The sequence below is a fragment of the Leopardus geoffroyi genome, chromosome D1 (assembly GCF_018350155.1).
Source record: "Leopardus geoffroyi isolate Oge1 chromosome D1, O.geoffroyi_Oge1_pat1.0, whole genome shotgun sequence".
NCBI lineage: Eukaryota > Metazoa > Chordata > Mammalia > Carnivora > Felidae > Leopardus > Leopardus geoffroyi.
In genome coordinates this window covers 40,253,171-40,271,730 of record NC_059329.1, presented here as the reverse complement: position 1 = coordinate 40,271,730, position 18,560 = coordinate 40,253,171, and the positions used below count along the sequence as shown (strand labels likewise).

Below are 18,560 nucleotides of genomic sequence, written 5' to 3'. Positions count from 1 at the left end.
CCTACATCAAACTAAAAAGCTTCTATATAAGAAAAGAAAACAATCAACATAGTGAAAAGCCAACCTACAGAATGGGAAAGAATATTTGCCAACTTTGCAAACTATATATTTGATAAAGGGCTAATTTCCACAATATATAAAAAACTCCTACAACTCAAGAGCAAAAAACCTAGTGATCAGATTAGTAAATTGGCTAAAGATCTGAACAAAGATGATACACAAATGGCCAATGGATTCATGAAAAGATGTTCAATGTCACTAATCATCAGAAAAATGAAAATTAAAACCACAATGAATGTCACTTTACACCTATTAGGGTGGTCATTATAAAAACAAATAAAAAGGTGGGGCACCGGGATGGCTTAGTAGGTTAAGCGTCCAACTCTTGATTTCAGCTCAAGTCATGATATCATGTTTCATTGGACTGACCTCCACATTGGGCTCTGTGCTGACAGCATGGAGCCTGATTGGGATTCTCTTCCTCTCTCTCTCTCTCTCTCTCTCTCTCTCTCTTCCCCTCTGCCCTCCCTGCTCATGCTCATTCTCTCTCTCAAAATAAACTTAAAAAAAAAAAGGCAACAAATATTGGTGAGGATGTGGCAAAACTGGAACCCTTCTACACAGTTGGTAGGAATGCAAAATGTTATAGTTGTGAAGGAAAACAGTACAGAGATTCCTCAAAAAATTAAAAACGGAAGTACCATATGACTCAGTCCCACTTCTGAGAATTTACCCATAAGCACTGAAATCAGGAGCTTGAAGAGATGTTAATACTGCCGTGCTCAGGTTAGTGCTACTCACAACAGCCAGCATGTGGAAACAACATGCACTGACAGAGAAATGGATAAAGAAAATAGGATATATACAAACAATGGAATATTATTTAGCCTTAAAAAAGAAATTCTTTAATATGCAAAACATGGATGAACCTTGAAGACATTATGCTAAATGAAATAGGCTAGTCACAGTTCAAATACCACCCAATTCCACCTATTTATGGAATTTAAAATAGTCGAACTCATAGAAACAAAAGACTAGAGTGGTAGTTGCCAGCCAGTGTGGAGGGGAAAACAGGGAGTTGCTAACCAACATATATGAAATTTCAGTTATGCAAGGTAAGTAAGTTCTAGAGACCTGACATGCAACATTGTGCCTATGGATTACAATACTATACTGTACACTTAAAAATCTGTTAAGAGGACAGATCTCATGGTAAATGTTTATATAACATAATTTAAAAAAGATATTGGAAAGTGCTTGAAAATAGCCTACTCGGGGCGCCTGGGTGGCGCAGTCGGTTGGGCGTCCGACTTCAGCCAGGTCATGATCTCGCGGTCCGTGAGTTCGAGCCCCGCGTCAGGCTCTGGGCTGATGGCTCAGAGCCTGGAGCCGGTTTCCGATTCTGTGTCTCCCTCTCTCTCTGCCCCTCCCCCGTTCATGCTCTCTCTCTCTCTGTCCCAAAAATAAATAAAAACGTTGAGGGAAAAAAAAAAAAAAAGAAAATAGCCTACTCTTCAGTAATTTAAATATTCCTCCTCTAATAATGTTACTAGTATGTGTAAAATAAAATCAATGAATTAGTAAACATTCTAAATGCAAGGAATCTAAATTAATGAGGATTTTCTATAATAGGAATTCCCTAACTTTGCCTTTGGGTAGTTTTTCTAACCCTTCAATCTTCAGGACATTCTCCACAGACTATTTTGCAGGATTTCCTAGTTTCTTGTTCTTCAGTATCAAAAGTGGCTCAGTTTAAACCTGTGCACAGTGAAAATTTAAGTAAATTAAGTGTTTCTCAGTATTAGAGAGCTAATGCTGGGATACCTACCACATCACTTTACTCTGATATCTATTAATATTATAAACTATGTTCATCTTTTGTTTGAACAGATCCTATATCTTTTCTGTTATATTCTATACAAAGTAAATTAGTACTTTATCTTGTAAAACCACGGTATTAGTTTCTTAGGGCTGCTATAACAAGGTACTACACAGTGGGTGGCTTAAAAAAACAAATTTATTACCAATTCTGGAGGCTAGAAGTCCGAAATCAAGGTGTTGGCATGGCTGGTTCCTACTGAGGGCTAGGAGAGAGGGATCTGTTCCAGGCTGTTCTCCTTGGCTTATAGAGGCTATCTTCAAGTTCATAGGGTATTTTCCCTGTATGCATATCTGTGTCCTAATTTCCCCTTATTATAAGGATACAAGTCATATTGGATTAGTGGACCACCCTACTCCAGTGTGGCCTTTATCTTAACTAATTACATTTACAATGATCCTACTGCCAAGTAAGGTCACATTCTGTGGTACCAAAGGGTTAGGACTTCAATATATGAATTTATTGACAACAATCATCATTATTCATTGCATTATCTTTAAACAGAAACGTGTTAATATTTTCATTCTAAAATTTACTCCATTGCTCTTGCTGACTCTTAAGTTCATTTGCATTTTTATTCATTCAGCTATTCAAATTGTCATTATTTGAACTAATTTCTTTCTGCCACAGGATGTACTATACATTTTGTGCATTACTAAGTACATTATTTAAGTTCTCTATAAAGACAGTTATCACTGCCAATATTTCAAACACTGAACAATCTATTATTTGAAGCATACCTCCCAAGAGATCATAGCAGCAATGTAAAGTCAGAAAAAAAAAAGTTTTCTCACAACTTGTAAGTTTACGTTTAATGGCATCATCAGATCACTTATTTTTAGTATCTTTTAGTTAAACCTGAATATCTAGAGTTGTTAATATAATCTATAAGTACTCTACTAGTTCTATCATTCACAGAATCGAGTTTTTAAAATAGGATTACAATGTACAGTCAAATTCCCAACTAAAAGTTAGTTGGGCTCACAATTAGTCTTAACAAATTTATACTGCATAGCAACTGTCTTATTTACTTTTGTTTAACACTGTAATGCCTTGTAGTTTAAACTTTTCCCTCATTCTTAAATTCATTATTTCTCAATTTTATGTGGTCTAGGAAACATTAAATATGAGTTACTGTGAAAATAACTTTTCATATATATTTCTTTGCTTTAAATGCATTTGTCTGAACCCTCACCTTTAAAACATTAATAAAAATTTAATTATCTCAGGAAGCTTCTCAAATAACAGTGAGATTAAAAAGAGCTATTTTTTTAAATCTGAAACTATTTGAGATAAAATTATTCTTAACAGTGTTAGCAATTTAAGAAGTACACGTTTCTAAATTGTTTCTCATCTACCATTAAGGCAATATGACACATTATTAGTTAAATAACCATATGCTTAAACGTATTTTTAAAAGCTACACTTAAAACTATAACTCCCTAAGACCTTCTCTGCAGTTTTAGCCTGTATTATTTAGGTAACATTACATAGTAAGAAATATGTATTTGTTAAACTAAGTAAACTAAGAGTAGGTGAAGCAGTCAGGTTTTAGGGCCGATTACATTATCATGATTTTGAATCATGATTTGTTTTGAAAGATACAAGATAGTTACTGAATCTAAAGAACATATTAAAATGCCTTCTGATTGAATGTGCTCATAAAAGAGGTTGCAATCCTTTTTAATTCAGTTTCACAAATATTAACACCCAATATGTGTCGGTATTATTAGATGCTGGGAATTAAGCAATTACTAAAACTAACAAAAATTCTTGCCCTCATGGAGCTCAAATTCTAGTGAAGGAAAGAGACAATAAATAAGTAAAATAGAGAGTATGCTAGTGTTAAATGTTAAGAAGGAAAATAGGGATTGGGAGGGACAGTCTATGGTTTTAGATAGGACAGCCGAATTAGGCCTCACTGAGAAAGTAGGGTTTTAAACAAGAACTGAAGGAGGAGGGGGCGGTGAACAATGTGGTTATCCGGGGGAAGAGCAATTAGGCAGTGGAAAGAGCAAAGACAAAGGCTCTGAGGATGTAGAGAGCCTGGTGTGTTCAGGAGAAGGAGGCCAGAGTGAGCAGAGAGGGCAGAGCAAGGGGGGAGTAAGCGAGATCAGAGGTAACAGAGGTAACAGATGGTACACAGCCTTGCAGACCATCCTGAGTGACATGAAAGCCACCTAAAGCAGCGTCGTACAACAGAAATATAACATGAGCCACAGACATAATTTAAATGCTCTAGTATTCACATTTTTGAAAAAGGAAACTGTAACAGACAAAATTAATTTTAATAATATATCTTATGTAAGCCAATATATTCACAATACTATGATTTGAAAATGTAATCAACAAAAAAATTACTAACAAGATACTTTACATTTTATTTTTCATACTAAGTCTTGGAAATCCAGTGTGCGTTTTACATGTACATCATATTTTAATTTGACAAACAACATTTCAAATATACGTACGGCTGCAGATTATCACACTGGACAACACAGCAACAGAGTTTGGTGCAGGGGAGTGACCTGATCTGATTTATACTTTAACCAGGGTTCCTGTGGGCCTACCTTCTCATGTGTAAAATGAGAGCAGTAACTTCTCCCTCACAGGGGTTTTATGATAATGAGATGAGGTAACATTTATGAAGCACAGAGCCTAGTTCTTGGCACAGAGGTAGTCAGTAAACACTAGTGTTCCTCCCCTTCCTACATAATGACATATTAGAAGCAAATCATGCTGCACAGGATTTTAAATGTAAATTTCTGACAAGAAATTTATTAATTAATTTACTATCAACAATTAATAATTTTGAGCATTTATGACGTGCAAACTGTGTGTAGGCAAAATGTGTTATGCTGGCCAGAAGGAAATAGAGACTAGCAGAAGAAACAAGTACTTAAAAACCTAACACGGTCACGGTAAACGCTTTAACAAAGTTAAGAAGGGTATGGAATAAAATCAGAACACTCAAACAACATAATTAAAAGTTACAAAATTACAATTTATATTATAATTTACTATTATTTGCCAATGTCCTGCTGTAATTTTTGGCCAAGTACTGAACTGGACAGTTCTAAAAAGTGCTATGTGGTTACTCTAGGTAAGAGTTAACAATGCCTTATAAAATAAAACACTATTAAGCAATGGATAGCAAACTACCTAAACACAGTTATTTCTATTTACAAATGGAAAAACCATATGAATAAGAAACACCAGCTTCATTCAATATTATACACGATATATAACATACCGTATGTATACATGAATAGGGCAGAAAATCGGAACATTCTTAAATTAGGCAGTACTTGTATGATCTTTTATACTGCCCAGACAATTGTTTCAACCTCAATTTCTTAACCTAAAAATCGACCTAAATTTCTAGTTGTAGTCAGAATTAAAGAAAATCACATTAATTTACCAATATATCTTGAAACCTTAAAAATGTTTATCCTTTCACCTAGTAATTCCACTTCTGACAAGCCAGTATATAGAAAAAAAAGGATTTCTGCACAAAGATGTTGAATGAAACATTATTTATGTTGAAAATTTGGAAACAACCTAAATGTGCAACAATCAGGAAATTGCTAAATTAACTACAGGACCTCCACTTTATAAAGCATTACACTGACATTAAATTATAGTTTTGAAGTCTGAGTAAAACAGGGAAAAGTATATCATGCTGAGTGTGAAAAAGCTGGATAATCACAGTATGAATTCAATGATGTTTTAAAAAGTTAATTTAAAATGAAAGCAAGGAAACATATCAAAAATGGGGAATAAGTTAAGGATAGAGATGGCCAATGGGATCATGAGTACTTTTTACTGTCTTCCTCTGGAAAATGTAGAAAAGAAATAAGAAGAGAGTAATAAACTAGCATTACTTTTATAATAGCAAAATAAATCACTTTTATTTTGACAATGGACAAACTAAAAATAGAAATAACTTCTTTTAATATAACATAATGTGGTCTTCTAAATCTATAAACTACTATCTATGCAATATGGGAATAGTAACTGTCTTATTCATTTCTGAAGTGGTGAAAATATGCACAGCAAGAAACCTTCCAGAATTCTCCACTGCCTATGAAATGAAGTGTAGACCTTAAGCTGTACAAATGGCTACTTACATACCTTAAGAAAATCTGTGTCTTAACATCTCTACAAGTGCCTTTTACATAGACATCCAATTTTTAAAATCTGGTCATTGTAGAACATCAGAAAATATATACATAAGCAATATTTTTAAATTAAAATTACCTCACTAGCCAGAAACAAATACTCGTAACATTTTAGAGTGCAAATACATGCAGTCACTCCTGTATGTTCTCCTTCAGTCCCATGGCTTTTAATACCATCTAAATGCTGATGACTTCCAAATTTATATCTCCAGACCAGATCTCTCACTAGGTCTAGACATAAATCTAATTGCCTACCTACTTAACATCTGCTTGAGTATCCTCACAACATGGCAGCTGGCTTCCCCCCAAGTGAATGATCCAGGAAAGAGAGAGCAAGGCACAATGCCTTTTCAGACCTGGCTTGGAAGTCACATATTATCACTTCCACCATCATCTGTCCGTTGGAAGCAAGTTAGTAAATACAACCCACACTCCAAGAGAAGGAAATTAAGTCCTCCTCTTGAAGAGACAAACATCAAAGAATCTGGAGACATTCTATAAAACCACCATAACATCTGAGTTGATGGCAATTTCATTCTTCCAAATACTCAGATCCCTGGAGTCATCCCTGTTTCCTGTTTCACTCTCAACCTTCATCTAATCTGTTAGGAAATCATTCTGCTTATACTTTCGAGTATATCCAGAGTGTAACCATTTCTCTCCAAGCCCACGGCTACAACCATACTTCTGGAAAGGACATATCCATCTCTTTCCTGAATTTCAGAAAAGAAGAGTGAGATCAAGCCCCACGTCCACACTGGGAGTACGGAGCTTGCTTGGGATTCTCTCTCTCCTCTCTCTCTGCCCCTCCTCCATGCACACACACACCCTCTCTTTCTCAAAATAAATAAATAAACATTTAAAACATGTATGTGGCAAACATCATCCCATATTACTTTTAATGGCCTATTCAGTATATGGCTATATCGCAATTTACCCAATCTCCTTTAATTGGACATTTAGATAGTTACCAGATTTTCTCAACTATAAATAACATAGTGAACATTTCCTGACATAAGTATTTGTTACATGACTTATTTCTCTGGGAAATATTTCTAGAAGTAAAATTGCTGGGTCAAAGGATATGTGCATTTTTAACGATAATTACATTACACTGTTCTTACCATCAACGCATGAGAATGCCCATTTCCCCACATCCTAAGAGGCGTTATTAGTGAATTTAAAACAGACAAACTGGGTTTGTATCTGGGTTAGGCCTTTAATTAACTTAAAATTACTGTACCTATAAAATGGGGATAATAATAGCATCTACCTCACCCAATTGTCTTGAAGGTTAAAGGAAACAGTGCGTATGTATAGCACTTAGCACACGGCTTGACACAAAGTAAACAATCAATAAAATGCTAAGTTTATTTCTACCATTATTAGGACTTGAAAGAAATCACCTGCAAAGTGCCCTGCCCATTATTACAGGAGCACCAACCTATTAATTTCTATAATGAAGTGTTTCTTTAAAGCTCAACTTAAAAAAAAAAATCATTCAGCATCGAATTAAAACTATTCCTAAATATAATTCGTACAACTACAGGAAACAATGACAAGACTACCCCGACCCTTGCTTTTGTTTTCCTTGTGACAGCAGGAAACCATAAACAGTGTTGTACTTGCCCTGTCGCCAAGGAGATAAGAGACCAGAGGAAAACAGGAAAACAAACTTTGGCAATCCAGCTGGCTACAGGTCTCTCCTGTCCAGTTAGGTGAACTCGGCGCGCTCGCCACTCCTCGGTGGCACCCGGTAAATTAGGATTCACCTAGGACTCAGAACGGGGCTGCTGCGATCGCAAAGCTTTAAAGCATCGCTGGGGGAAACGCGGAGAGTCACCGCGCAGGCTCTCGCTTGCCATTGACGTGTTTACACAACGCAGCCCACCCCCAACACGCGCGCGCACACACACACACACGCACGCGCACACACACACAAACACAAACACATATACCCACACACGCACGCCCATTTGACGCCCTTGGTAGGCCGGGCTTTTCGCCGGCCCAGCTCTCCGGTCAGACAACCCGTTCCTGCGCCGGTGCCATCCCGGGGTCAGTCACCTCCCCGAGCCTCAGCTCATCCCACGTTCCGCGGAGGTTTGCTCTGCCGGGTTTTCAATTCATACCCGTGCCAGACCCATGACCCCAAGAGCCCCCGACCATTCCAGGAAAGCCACCCGCGACTCTCCAGGGCCACGCGCGTGCGGATGAGCGGCAGCCGCCGCCCGGCGCCAGCTCCTGCCTCCCCGGCCGAGGCCGAGCGCCGGCCCGGAGCCCGGGCGCATCCCGAGGGCACGCGGCCTCCGCCCCCGCCGGCACGCAGCACCCACCGAGCTCCTCGCGCCCCGCCGCCTCGGCCGCCGCCGGCGCCGCCGCTTCCATCTCTCGGGGGTCTCCAGGACGCCGCTCCCCCGCCGCTGCGTGGCCGGAGACAGGCGGAGGCCTTCCCGGCCGAGCGCGACCCACGCCCAGCGCCCGCCTCCCGGCCCCCAGGACCCCACCCGCGCGGCGGGGAGCATGCGCAGTGACGCTGCCCGGCCCGCCGCGGTGCTGGCGCGCGAGGGGCCGTCCCGGGGCTCGCCCGGCGAAGACGCGAGGGAGTGGAGACCGGGCGGAAGAGGGCGGTATAACGGGACACAAGGGGCGGTTTGGAGGTCATTGGCATGGGAGCTCAGAGCTGGCGGGGACCCAGGCCTGTAGTTCCCTGGAGGACTTAAAAGGTGACCACGAACTTAAATTTGAAGGGCCCATCTAATTTGCAAGGCTTCAGCATTCTGTAAGGCACCAGAGAGAATGCAGAGTAGGAGGGGATCGTCCCCTCTCCATGCTGGAGTTCTGACTTATTCCTTGGTTATCCGTCTTCCTATGCCCCTGTTTAGAGATTCAGGATGCACTCAATTTTAGGATTTAATTTAGTCAAATAGTTTCACTTTAAGGATTTTTCAGTGCCCTCCAAAAATATTTGGCGTTAATCTCACGGCTGAAAGAAAATTAAGGTTAAGAATAATTGTACTGATGTGTCAGACACTCTTAAGAACTATTCATAATTCTGATGACAATCCTGTGAGATAATTCTAATGTTTATATCCATTTTACTGATGAGGGAACTAAGGCCCACAAAGCTAAGTAACTTGTACAAGGACAGGAAACTAATAAATGGCAAAGATGGAATTCTATCTGCAGTCAGAGCTGGGGCTCTCCACCAGTATACAAAGCTGACCTCTCAGGTGCCTACCAATTAATATTTGATCAATCAATAGATGAAGCCAGCTTTTGGTTTGAAAGGAAAATATTTTAATTTTGAAATCGCTTTCATTATCTTTCACTTCATCTTTCTTTAAATTCAGGACACTAGACACTTTTGGTCTTCTCCATTTCAGTGTGGTCTTTTTAGGAAAGCCTTTTTCTGAGGGGTGGCTAGGTTCTAGGACCACTGTTATAACTACATGGTGATGGTGTTAAAAATTTTAAATTCTGAGGTTATAAAAGTACACAGCTACATAATATCTATATCTCTCCTCCTGTTGCATCCTTTGTAGGTTTTACTAGTGAAAATGACAGTTTGCCAAAACCATTTATTTTACTACATATCTACCCCCAATCACTCACACACATACGCCTGCAAACCCCAAAGAAAGGTTTGATTTGAAATGTCCCTGACAAGTAACAAAGATGTATGGGAAGGTAGAGAAAGAAGAATTCTATTCTAGGTCATAGCTAGAGGAATAGTCTCTCATCTGCATTGATGGAGCACTAGGTTAGAAATCAGTGGGAGAGAAAATAGGCATCAGACTGGTGATTGCCCAGAAAACCATCCACTGTAATGAGAATACTTGGGGCAGTGTTGTGAAAGAGGAACATTAGTCTTTGAGTGTTAAAAGGGATCAAAGCCATTGTCCTCTAATCTCAGCATCAGGAAAGCAGATCTGGCAGTGCGGAAAGAAAAAAGGCTTGACCTGTGATACAGGCCTGGGCTTCTTTGGAGAAGCCTGGGCTGAGGCAGGCAGCCAGACTCAGTATCTTTGCAAAGTGATGTGGAGATAAGCCAAATGATAGGGATGATAATAAGATTCAAGAGAATTATGGTTTTCACATACCATTACTTGAGGAGATACTTGCTGTCACTTCTGCGCCAGGCCTTATAATTTGGAAGAGGTTATGGGGAAAAACTGTATCAGGATAAAGACATAAAGAATGTAACCATTTGAATGGCAACCCTGGCAATTCCTTTCTTTCCTTTCGTGTTTTGAACTTCCTGGATTATATCCCAATTATTTCCTCCTTTGTAACCATGGAACTTTGTTTATATCTCTGTTGTAAGTCTTCTCCCCTTATATTATAATTGCTTGAGTCTCATGCTATGCTGTGAACCCCTGCTGGGGAGAAGCTATATCTTTGTGTCTTTTTCTCAGCAGGGCCTGGCAGAGGGCCCTGCGTGTACTACTCATGTAGGACTAGGTGTGGCAAGTTGTGGACTAGAGCCTCATAGATACGTGAAAGAAAATATTTAGAAATAGTTAAGGGGCGCGTGGGTGGCTGAGTCGGTTGAGCATCTGGCTTCGGCTCAGGTCATAATCTTGCAGTTCATGAGTTCGAGCCCCACATCGGGCTCTGTGCTGACAGCTCAGAGCCTGGAACCTGCTTTGGATTCTGTGTCTCCCTCTCTCTACCCCTCCCCGGCTTGTACTCTCTCAAAAATAAATAAACATTTAAAAAAGTTAATAAAAAAAATGAAATAGTTAATGTATCCAAACACATTTATGGAGTAATTTCCATGTGCCAGGGGTGTACTAGATGCAGGGGCTATAATGGCAAACAATACTCGTATAGTCCCTGCCATCATGGAGTTCATCGTCTAGTGCAGGAGCATGCAAAAGAAAAGAACTATGCAAAATACTATGTAATTACATTGTTGGTGAAAAAAATAAGATGTTGTTGAGGAACCTACCCTAGATTGTGTAGGCAGGACAGTGTTGTCTGAGAACATTTAAGCTGACACCTCATGGTAAGAAGGAATCAGCTCAGTGTATGTAGGGAGAAGAGCCATTCAGGCAGCAAGAACAGCTTTCCCCATTTTATAGATGGAGAAATGGTGTGGTTTTTTTTTTTTTTAATTTTTTTTTTCAACGTTTATTTATTTTTGGGACAGAGAGAGACAGAGCATGAATGGGGGAGGGGCAGAGAGAGAGGGAGACACAGAATCGGAAACAGGCTCCAGGCTCTGAGCCATCAGCCCAGAGCCTGACGCGGGGCTCGAACTCACGGACCGCGAGATCGTGACCTGGCTGAAGTCGGACGCTTAACCGACTGCGCCACCCAGGCGCCCCAGAAATGGTGTGTTTTTGATATGCTGATGTATACCAAGGAACATCTAGATAGTGGTGTCTATTATACAGCAGTTGGATCTGTAAAGTTTTTTCATATGTAAAATAATTTTACCAACCTCACACATTGTTGTGAAGATTCAGTGAGATAACGTGTATAAAGCACTGTGCCTGGGTGACTCAATCCATTAAGTGTCTGACTCTTGATCTCAGCTCAAGTCTTGAGCTCAGGATCATGAGTTCAAACCCCACATTGGACTCTGCACTGAGCATGAAGCCTACTTTTTAAAAAAAAGTTTATAAAGCTTTAATACTTGTCTAGTTCGTAGAAAGCATCAAATAGTTACTAAGCCTATTAGTTAGGAATGCTTTGTTGTAATGGAGAAAGAGGCCAATTCAAACTAGCTTGAGCCAAAAGGAGAATTTAATGAGGATACTGAGATACCTAGGATAGAGATGTGACTTAGCTCGGAAGCATCTGATCCCGATGCCTCTGACACTTTATCTCCTTCTCCACGAATTGCTTTTCTCTGTGCGTCTGCTTGTGCACCTGTGCCAGTTTTTGCCGCAGAACTCCTTGGCTTCTCAGGTTCACCTGGCAGGAAACATGGTTCCTAAGAATTGTGAATTTCTAGAGCTTGTGGTTTGCATGTCCAGAAAAATACTGGTCTCTTTCTCAGTTTCGAATTAAAATTTTCCCAGACAAAAATTGTGATGGGATCATATTGGATCAGGTCCCTACCCCAGACTGGGCAAGTGAGTGGTGGAGAAAGTCATACATCATGGCGGGTATCGATGGAACCATGTGGATGACAGTATGGAAAAGGGAACAGTTTTCAAAAGAAGCTGAGCAGACCTCAGAAACTGAGTAGGTGTCCACCCTACTTTGATTCCCCTCTATGTAAAATATTACTCATTATGTATCTTAAGGCTGTTTTCCTCTCTTATGTTTTCAATGGATATAGAGACAAACTTCTCACCATCTTTTAAATACTATCTGCTTAAGTGACCTCTCTATTCTGTTAATGAACTCAGGAAACATGATGACATAAACATGAGTAAACATAAAACAAAAGTAGAATGTCCTAGAAAAAGAAGTGTTTAGGGAACATAAAGTAGAACAAAGAAACAAAAAGAAAAATAAGAAAATTAAAAGATCCACCCAGAAGATCTAAGATCTCAATGAAGAAATTCAAGGACTAAAAGAAAGAAGGAAAAAAAATCAAAGTAATAATACAACACAAATTCTCAAAATTGAAGGACATTTGTTACCTGACCAGTAGGATCCACTGAATGAGCAATACATTAGATGAAAACAGACTTATGCCAAGATATACCATCATAAAATTTTAGAGCACTGAACATAATAGGAAGATCCTAAAATCTTCCTGAAATGAAAACAAATAAAATAAAAGCGGAAGGTGCTCACATTCAATTCAATACTGAAATTCAGCAGCAACATCAGAAGCCAGAGGATAATGGAGCATTGCATTACAACTTCTGAAGGAAAACGTGTCCAACTTCACATTTTATATCTAGCCAAACTGTCAGTCAAATGAAAGGGTGAAATCAACACATTTTAAGATATATGGGAGCTCAAAAGAGCTTTATATAAGCTCTACGCAGAGTTTTACTCCTCATCTTCCTTTTCTTAGAAAGTAGTAGAGGAATGCTCTATCAAAATTAAGGAGTAAACACAGAAATAAGAGGACTTGGGATCCAAGAAACCAGGGGTTTAACATGGGAGAAAAGAATCTCAAGAGGATGCCAAAGGGAAGTTCCAGTATCACAGTTGTGCAGAAGGTCAAGGAGAGCAGTTGGTCCAAATGGTAGCTGGAGGACAGAAGGCACAAGGAGAGAATAATCCACAAACAAGATTGACGAAAGAAATACAGGGATAGTGCATCATTTTCCTTGGCAGTGAAGAATACACGCAAGCCACAATACTAAAATATCAAAATATGACTTTAACGGAGAATGGGAGAATGTATTACAACCTGTTTGAAGGTGTGGTTGGAGTGGGGAAGAGATATTCTGTATGAAATCTGTGCAAAAGACCAAATTCTCACTTTTGTAGTTACAAGAACGTAGTGTCTAAAACTGAAACATTAATAGTGCTATAAGTATATAAGTAGAAATAAGTAGAAACATGGAGGTAAATACCAAATGAATCTACCAAAGGAGTTCAAAGTGGTTGCCTCTTGAAAAAGGGGCAAGAACTTGTTTTTTGTTAGAAGTCTTATTTGACTCTTTAAGTACACAATAAAAATAAACACTAAATTTAAAAAAGAAAAAGTCATGGTCCCTGCTAATTTCTAATTTTTATTAAGTCAAATATCCCAAAAGTCATCTATAATGTGAAGTTCACTATTTTTATATTCCTGTGTTTTCCCTATGTGTAGTTCTTTTTAATGCCAATCAGCCCTATGACTAGAGAAAGCAGTTTCAGAACCTACATTTTTAATGAATGGAAAGACTCTGAATAAAGCAGATTTTCTAAATAGTCTTTTGAAATTTTATGTCAAAATAAGAGGGAACCTTCTTATTAAAGATTACTGGCCCACAAGAATAGATTTAAACATATTAATCTACCCAACCACTACTCCATTCCTCTTTAAAATTATTTATGTGCAAAATTCCATCATCAATCATAAATTATGTCTTTTTTTTTCATTTGGATTAGGAAAAACTAAATTCTTCATACAATGTGGCATTTATCAAAACCACTGAATTGAAATGCCATTTGTTTCATTAACTGGCCTGAAGAAGGTTCTCTAGAGAAGTGTGACACTCCAGAGAAAAAAGAATTTCAAACTGAAGAACCAATCGACAGAATTACTTTTATTCCAAGTCTTACCATACTTAATGTTCATTTCCCCAACATTTTGGAGCAATACATTAAACTTGTACTTGCAACATGTACAGCTGAGCATACAAGACAGTGTTATTGGAAAAATCCTCTGCACAATAAGTAGACTGAAACATATTTATGAGATGTTTCAAAAGTTTATATTTATAAAGCTTTGAACATTTCTTAATGACCTCTTAAATTATCTGCTAGCCAACCCCCAAAGATGGAACTACAATTTGAAACCCGGTCTGTGTATTCTTTCCTTTTATTGTAATACTTATAATTCCTATCTAGGTGCCAGGAAAAATACTATGTACCTGATGATGTTCTCCAGTTGTCTTCCATTTTACCCTCCAGATCTACTTTCCCTCCTTTTCCATTTTGCTCTGGGCCCTGGAAAACTACCCTGTAGAGAATGGTTCAGTGCACTTCCTGAGCTCTGGTCTCCAATTAGGTTTGATGATTGGAGATAGTGGAAGGAGATCAGAAGAGGTCAAATTGGTAAGAAATTCATTCCTCTGGTGCCCTCCTGTTGGTTGCATCCCTCTACCAAAGCCACGCCTTCTGTTGAGCAGCCCCCTCTAGGGTTCCTGTAAACACTCCTTCCCATTGCCTGTCCAGGCTTAGAGGCAGGAACACTTCTTCCCACTGCCTGCTTGAAGGCACTACATCATCCCCTGTTGGTTTTCCAAGAAATATGTCTGCCCATCCCCTTGTAAATAGTTCCTTTAATTGACTCCCTCAATTAACAATTTGTGTGACTTTGTGCCATCTGTTTCTTAGAGGACCCTTGTAAATGCCCACACATAATCTTATTTATTTCTCTAAAAAAAAAAACAAACAAAAAAACAAAAAAAAAACAACACTCCATTTCACAAATGAAGAAAGTGAGATTAAGAGAAGTTAAGCAAGTTGCTGAAAATCCAATTATACTATCTCCAGAGAAAATTTATTCAGGCAACGAGAAATCACATCCCCATCCCAGAAAGTTCTCAAAACTTAGAATCTTATGGGCTTTCATTGCCACCTTGATAACTTGTTGGGGATCATTATTTACACAGGCCAATAATGGTCAGTCAGGAAGATAGCAGTCACTGAAGCAGCCATGGCCTTGATTTTGGCCAAACCCTCAGGCCTCTGGCCAAAAAAATTAAGCATGGTACATAGGTCCAACAGAGGGGCCCCTGTCATATTCACTCACTCTGCCTCGCCATCTATCATCTCCAGCCCCTTCCCTTTTCTTCAGGGCTAATTGGGAACAGAAGTTTCTGCAGTCCTTCTCCTCCCATCCTCCCTTCCCCCTGTCCAGTCCCTGGAGAGCCCTACTGAGGATATACTGTCTTAGGGCAGGGCCATCAGATTGTAAATTCTCTGGGAAAAATTGTCCATCAAGGCTCCCATGTTTCTGCCACTTGGCAGTGGGGCAGGGATGAGGGTTAAAAACGGGGTAAAATGATAAGAGCAGAATTAGGTTAGCTCAGTATAGTCCCCTTAAGTAGATTCTTGTTCACCTTTTCTTGATAGTCATAGGGAAAAAGTAAGACAATAAGAGTTTTCATATCACGGTGGTCCAGTTAATTTTGTTAAAAGTAGTAATAGTAATCAGCGTAACAACAAAATCTAACTTTCGCTGAGCCAGTCCCCATGCTAAATGTGGTTCAGCATTACCTCAATCCTGCACGACAACCCTGTAAGGCAGGTGTCAAATGACTTCCTTTTTTAGTTGTGAAAACAGGCTTAGATACACTAAGCAACTTGCCCAAAGTAAAGTTCAGTTGTCACTCTTGAATGTACGCCCTACATCTCTCTGCCTCACAACTGCTTGGCCTGAACTCCTGAGCTGGCAGGTTGTGGATGCCATTCCACACTGCTGACCTCCGGCTGGTGGTGGGATTTAGTCACTACAACACAATACATGTCTGCCAAGCCATTCTCATATAGCTAATCAAAGATGAGGAAAATCATCGGGAAATCAGATATCTGAGCTTCTCTGTTGGGCCTTAACTGTGACATAAATATCAGTACTGACATATTTAACATTGTCCTCTGAAAATATTGCTCTTTGAAGGGCAATAGAAAAAGTGAGTTATGGCAAGTGCTAAGAAGCACACCCATATTTCCCCACATGTTATTTATTCCTCTTGTCATTTAACATCAATGATAAAAAAAAAAAAGGCTTTAAAGCTTGTACTTAAGTAAACCCCCAGTGTATTAATAAAGTCTCAAAAGAAAATGAGTGCTTTCAGAAATTTGCTCCTTTCCATTTTAAATATTATGTATCGGTTAGGCATTAACCCACAAGGAAATTATTCAACTAGATTTGTCTTCTGAGGAAAATGGTCGTGCCGAGTATAAAAGTCTCTGTCTCTCTGGATGCTGAGAATTCATGATCCTCACATGTAAGTTTAACTTGATAAGTCCTCTGTTTCAGGCTTTTAACATCAAGGCTGGTTTGGGGTTTAATTTGACAGGCTGTACCTGTTGGCTTTTGTGTAGCCTACTTTTCATCATAGTTCAAAGAGAGTGTGTGAAAGATTTGCTTATGGTAAGTAGGTCACTGGAGACCCATGTTATGCATGAAGAATCCTAAAATTCCTGCTACCTGGAACACTCTCCATGGTGATTTGAGGGACTTGCTCACAACTTAATAACACTGTTGAGTGATACCAGCCTCACTGGGAAGGAATAGAACGATTCCTCCTTAGGGAAGTCTGCTAGGAGATGCCAATCCCCAGTGGGCCTCATTAGAGAAAATAAACACAAGCCACATAACCTGCTTTCTGGTAATAAACAGAAGTGACATGGAAGTTAGAGTGTTCCACTCAGGAGGAAAGAGCAGTTCCAGATAGAGGGTTTCATTCCAGCTTATGCGCTCAGAAGTTTGAAAGACAAGAAGTCCTTGGGAAAAGGTACCATTTTAAAAAGAAAATGTCACCAACCTGTCTCCTTGAAGGCCAGGCTGGTAGACAATCACATTATGCTCTAGTTATATGGTACTGTTCCTGTCAATTTTGTTTTTCAGTCATAATAACACATAATTGTTCTTTGTCTGATTTTTCTCTCATGAAAACAGCTAAGCACTTTGACCTGATTTTCTCAATAGACTGCATTCATTTTACAATAAATTAGATCATTGATTGATTCCTTAAAGATGGGCCATTACGTTAAATCAGAGAAGTGAGAAATTGACCAAGGAATAGTTCACTTTGCATAATATAAATGTTCCTTAATTCATCCTCCAGTCCACTCTTTGGACTTCCATTAGTTTTTTGTGTGTGTTTTTGTTTTATTATTATTATTTTTAATATGAAGTTTATGTCAAATTGGTTTCCATACAACACCCAGTGCTCATCCCAACAGGTGCCCTCCTCAATGCCCATCACCCACTTTCCCCTCCCTCCCACCCCCCATCAACCCTCAGTTTAGTCTCAGTTTTTAACAGTCTCTTATGGTTTGGCTCCCTCCCTCTTTAACTTTTTTTTTTCCCTTCCCCTCCCCATGGTCTTCTGTTAAGTTTCTCAGGATCCACATAAGAGTGAAAACATATGGTATCTGTCTTTCTCTGTATGACTTATTTCACTTAGCATCACACTCTCCAGTTCCATCCACATTGCTACAAAAGGCTACATTTCATTCTTTCTCATTGCCAAGTAGTGTTCCTTTGTATATATAAACCACAATTTCTTTCTCCATTCAGCAGTTGATGGACATTTAGGCTCTTTCCATAATTTGGTTACTATTGAAAGTGCTGCTATAAACATTGGGGTATAAGTGCCCCTATGCATCAGCACTCCTGTATCCCTTGGGTGAATTCCTAGCAGTGCTATTGGTGGGTCATAGGGTAGATCTATTTTTAATTTTTTGAGGAACCTCCACACTGTTTTCCAGAGTGGCTGCACCAGTTTGCATTCCCACCAACAGGGCAAGAGGGTTCCCGTTTCTCCACATCCTCGCCAGCATCTACAGTCTCCTGATTTGTTCATTTTAACCACTCTGGCGTGAGGTGGTATTTCAGTGTGGTTTGGATTTGTATTTCCCTGATGAGGAGTGACGTTGAGCATCTTTTTATGTGCCTGTTGGCCATCTGTATGTCTTCTTTAGAGAAGTGTCTATTGATGTCTTCTGCCCATTTCTTCACTGGATTATTTGTTTTTCAGGTGTGGAGTTTGGTGAGTTCTTTATAGAGTTTGGATACTAGCCTTTTGTCCGATATATAATTTGCAAATATCTTTTCCCATTCCATCAGTTGCCTTTTAGTTTTGTTGATTGTTCCTTTGCTGTGCAGAAGCTTTTTATCTTCACGAGGTCCCAATAGTTCA

General features: G+C 39.3%; 1 protein-coding gene across 1 annotated transcript in view; it reads right to left on the bottom strand.

Moving 5' to 3' along the window:
• SLC36A4 (solute carrier family 36 member 4) overlaps positions 1-8,609 on the bottom strand; it is a 49,753-nt gene extending 41,144 nt beyond the window's left edge. The window contains exon 1 of the mRNA XM_045483649.1: positions 8,397-8,609. Coding sequence (XP_045339605.1) covers positions 8,397-8,448 — 52 coding nt within the window. The 5' untranslated portion in view covers positions 8,449-8,609. The remainder of the gene's footprint in view (positions 1-8,396) is intronic.
• Positions 8,610-18,560: the final 9,951 nt, after the last annotated feature.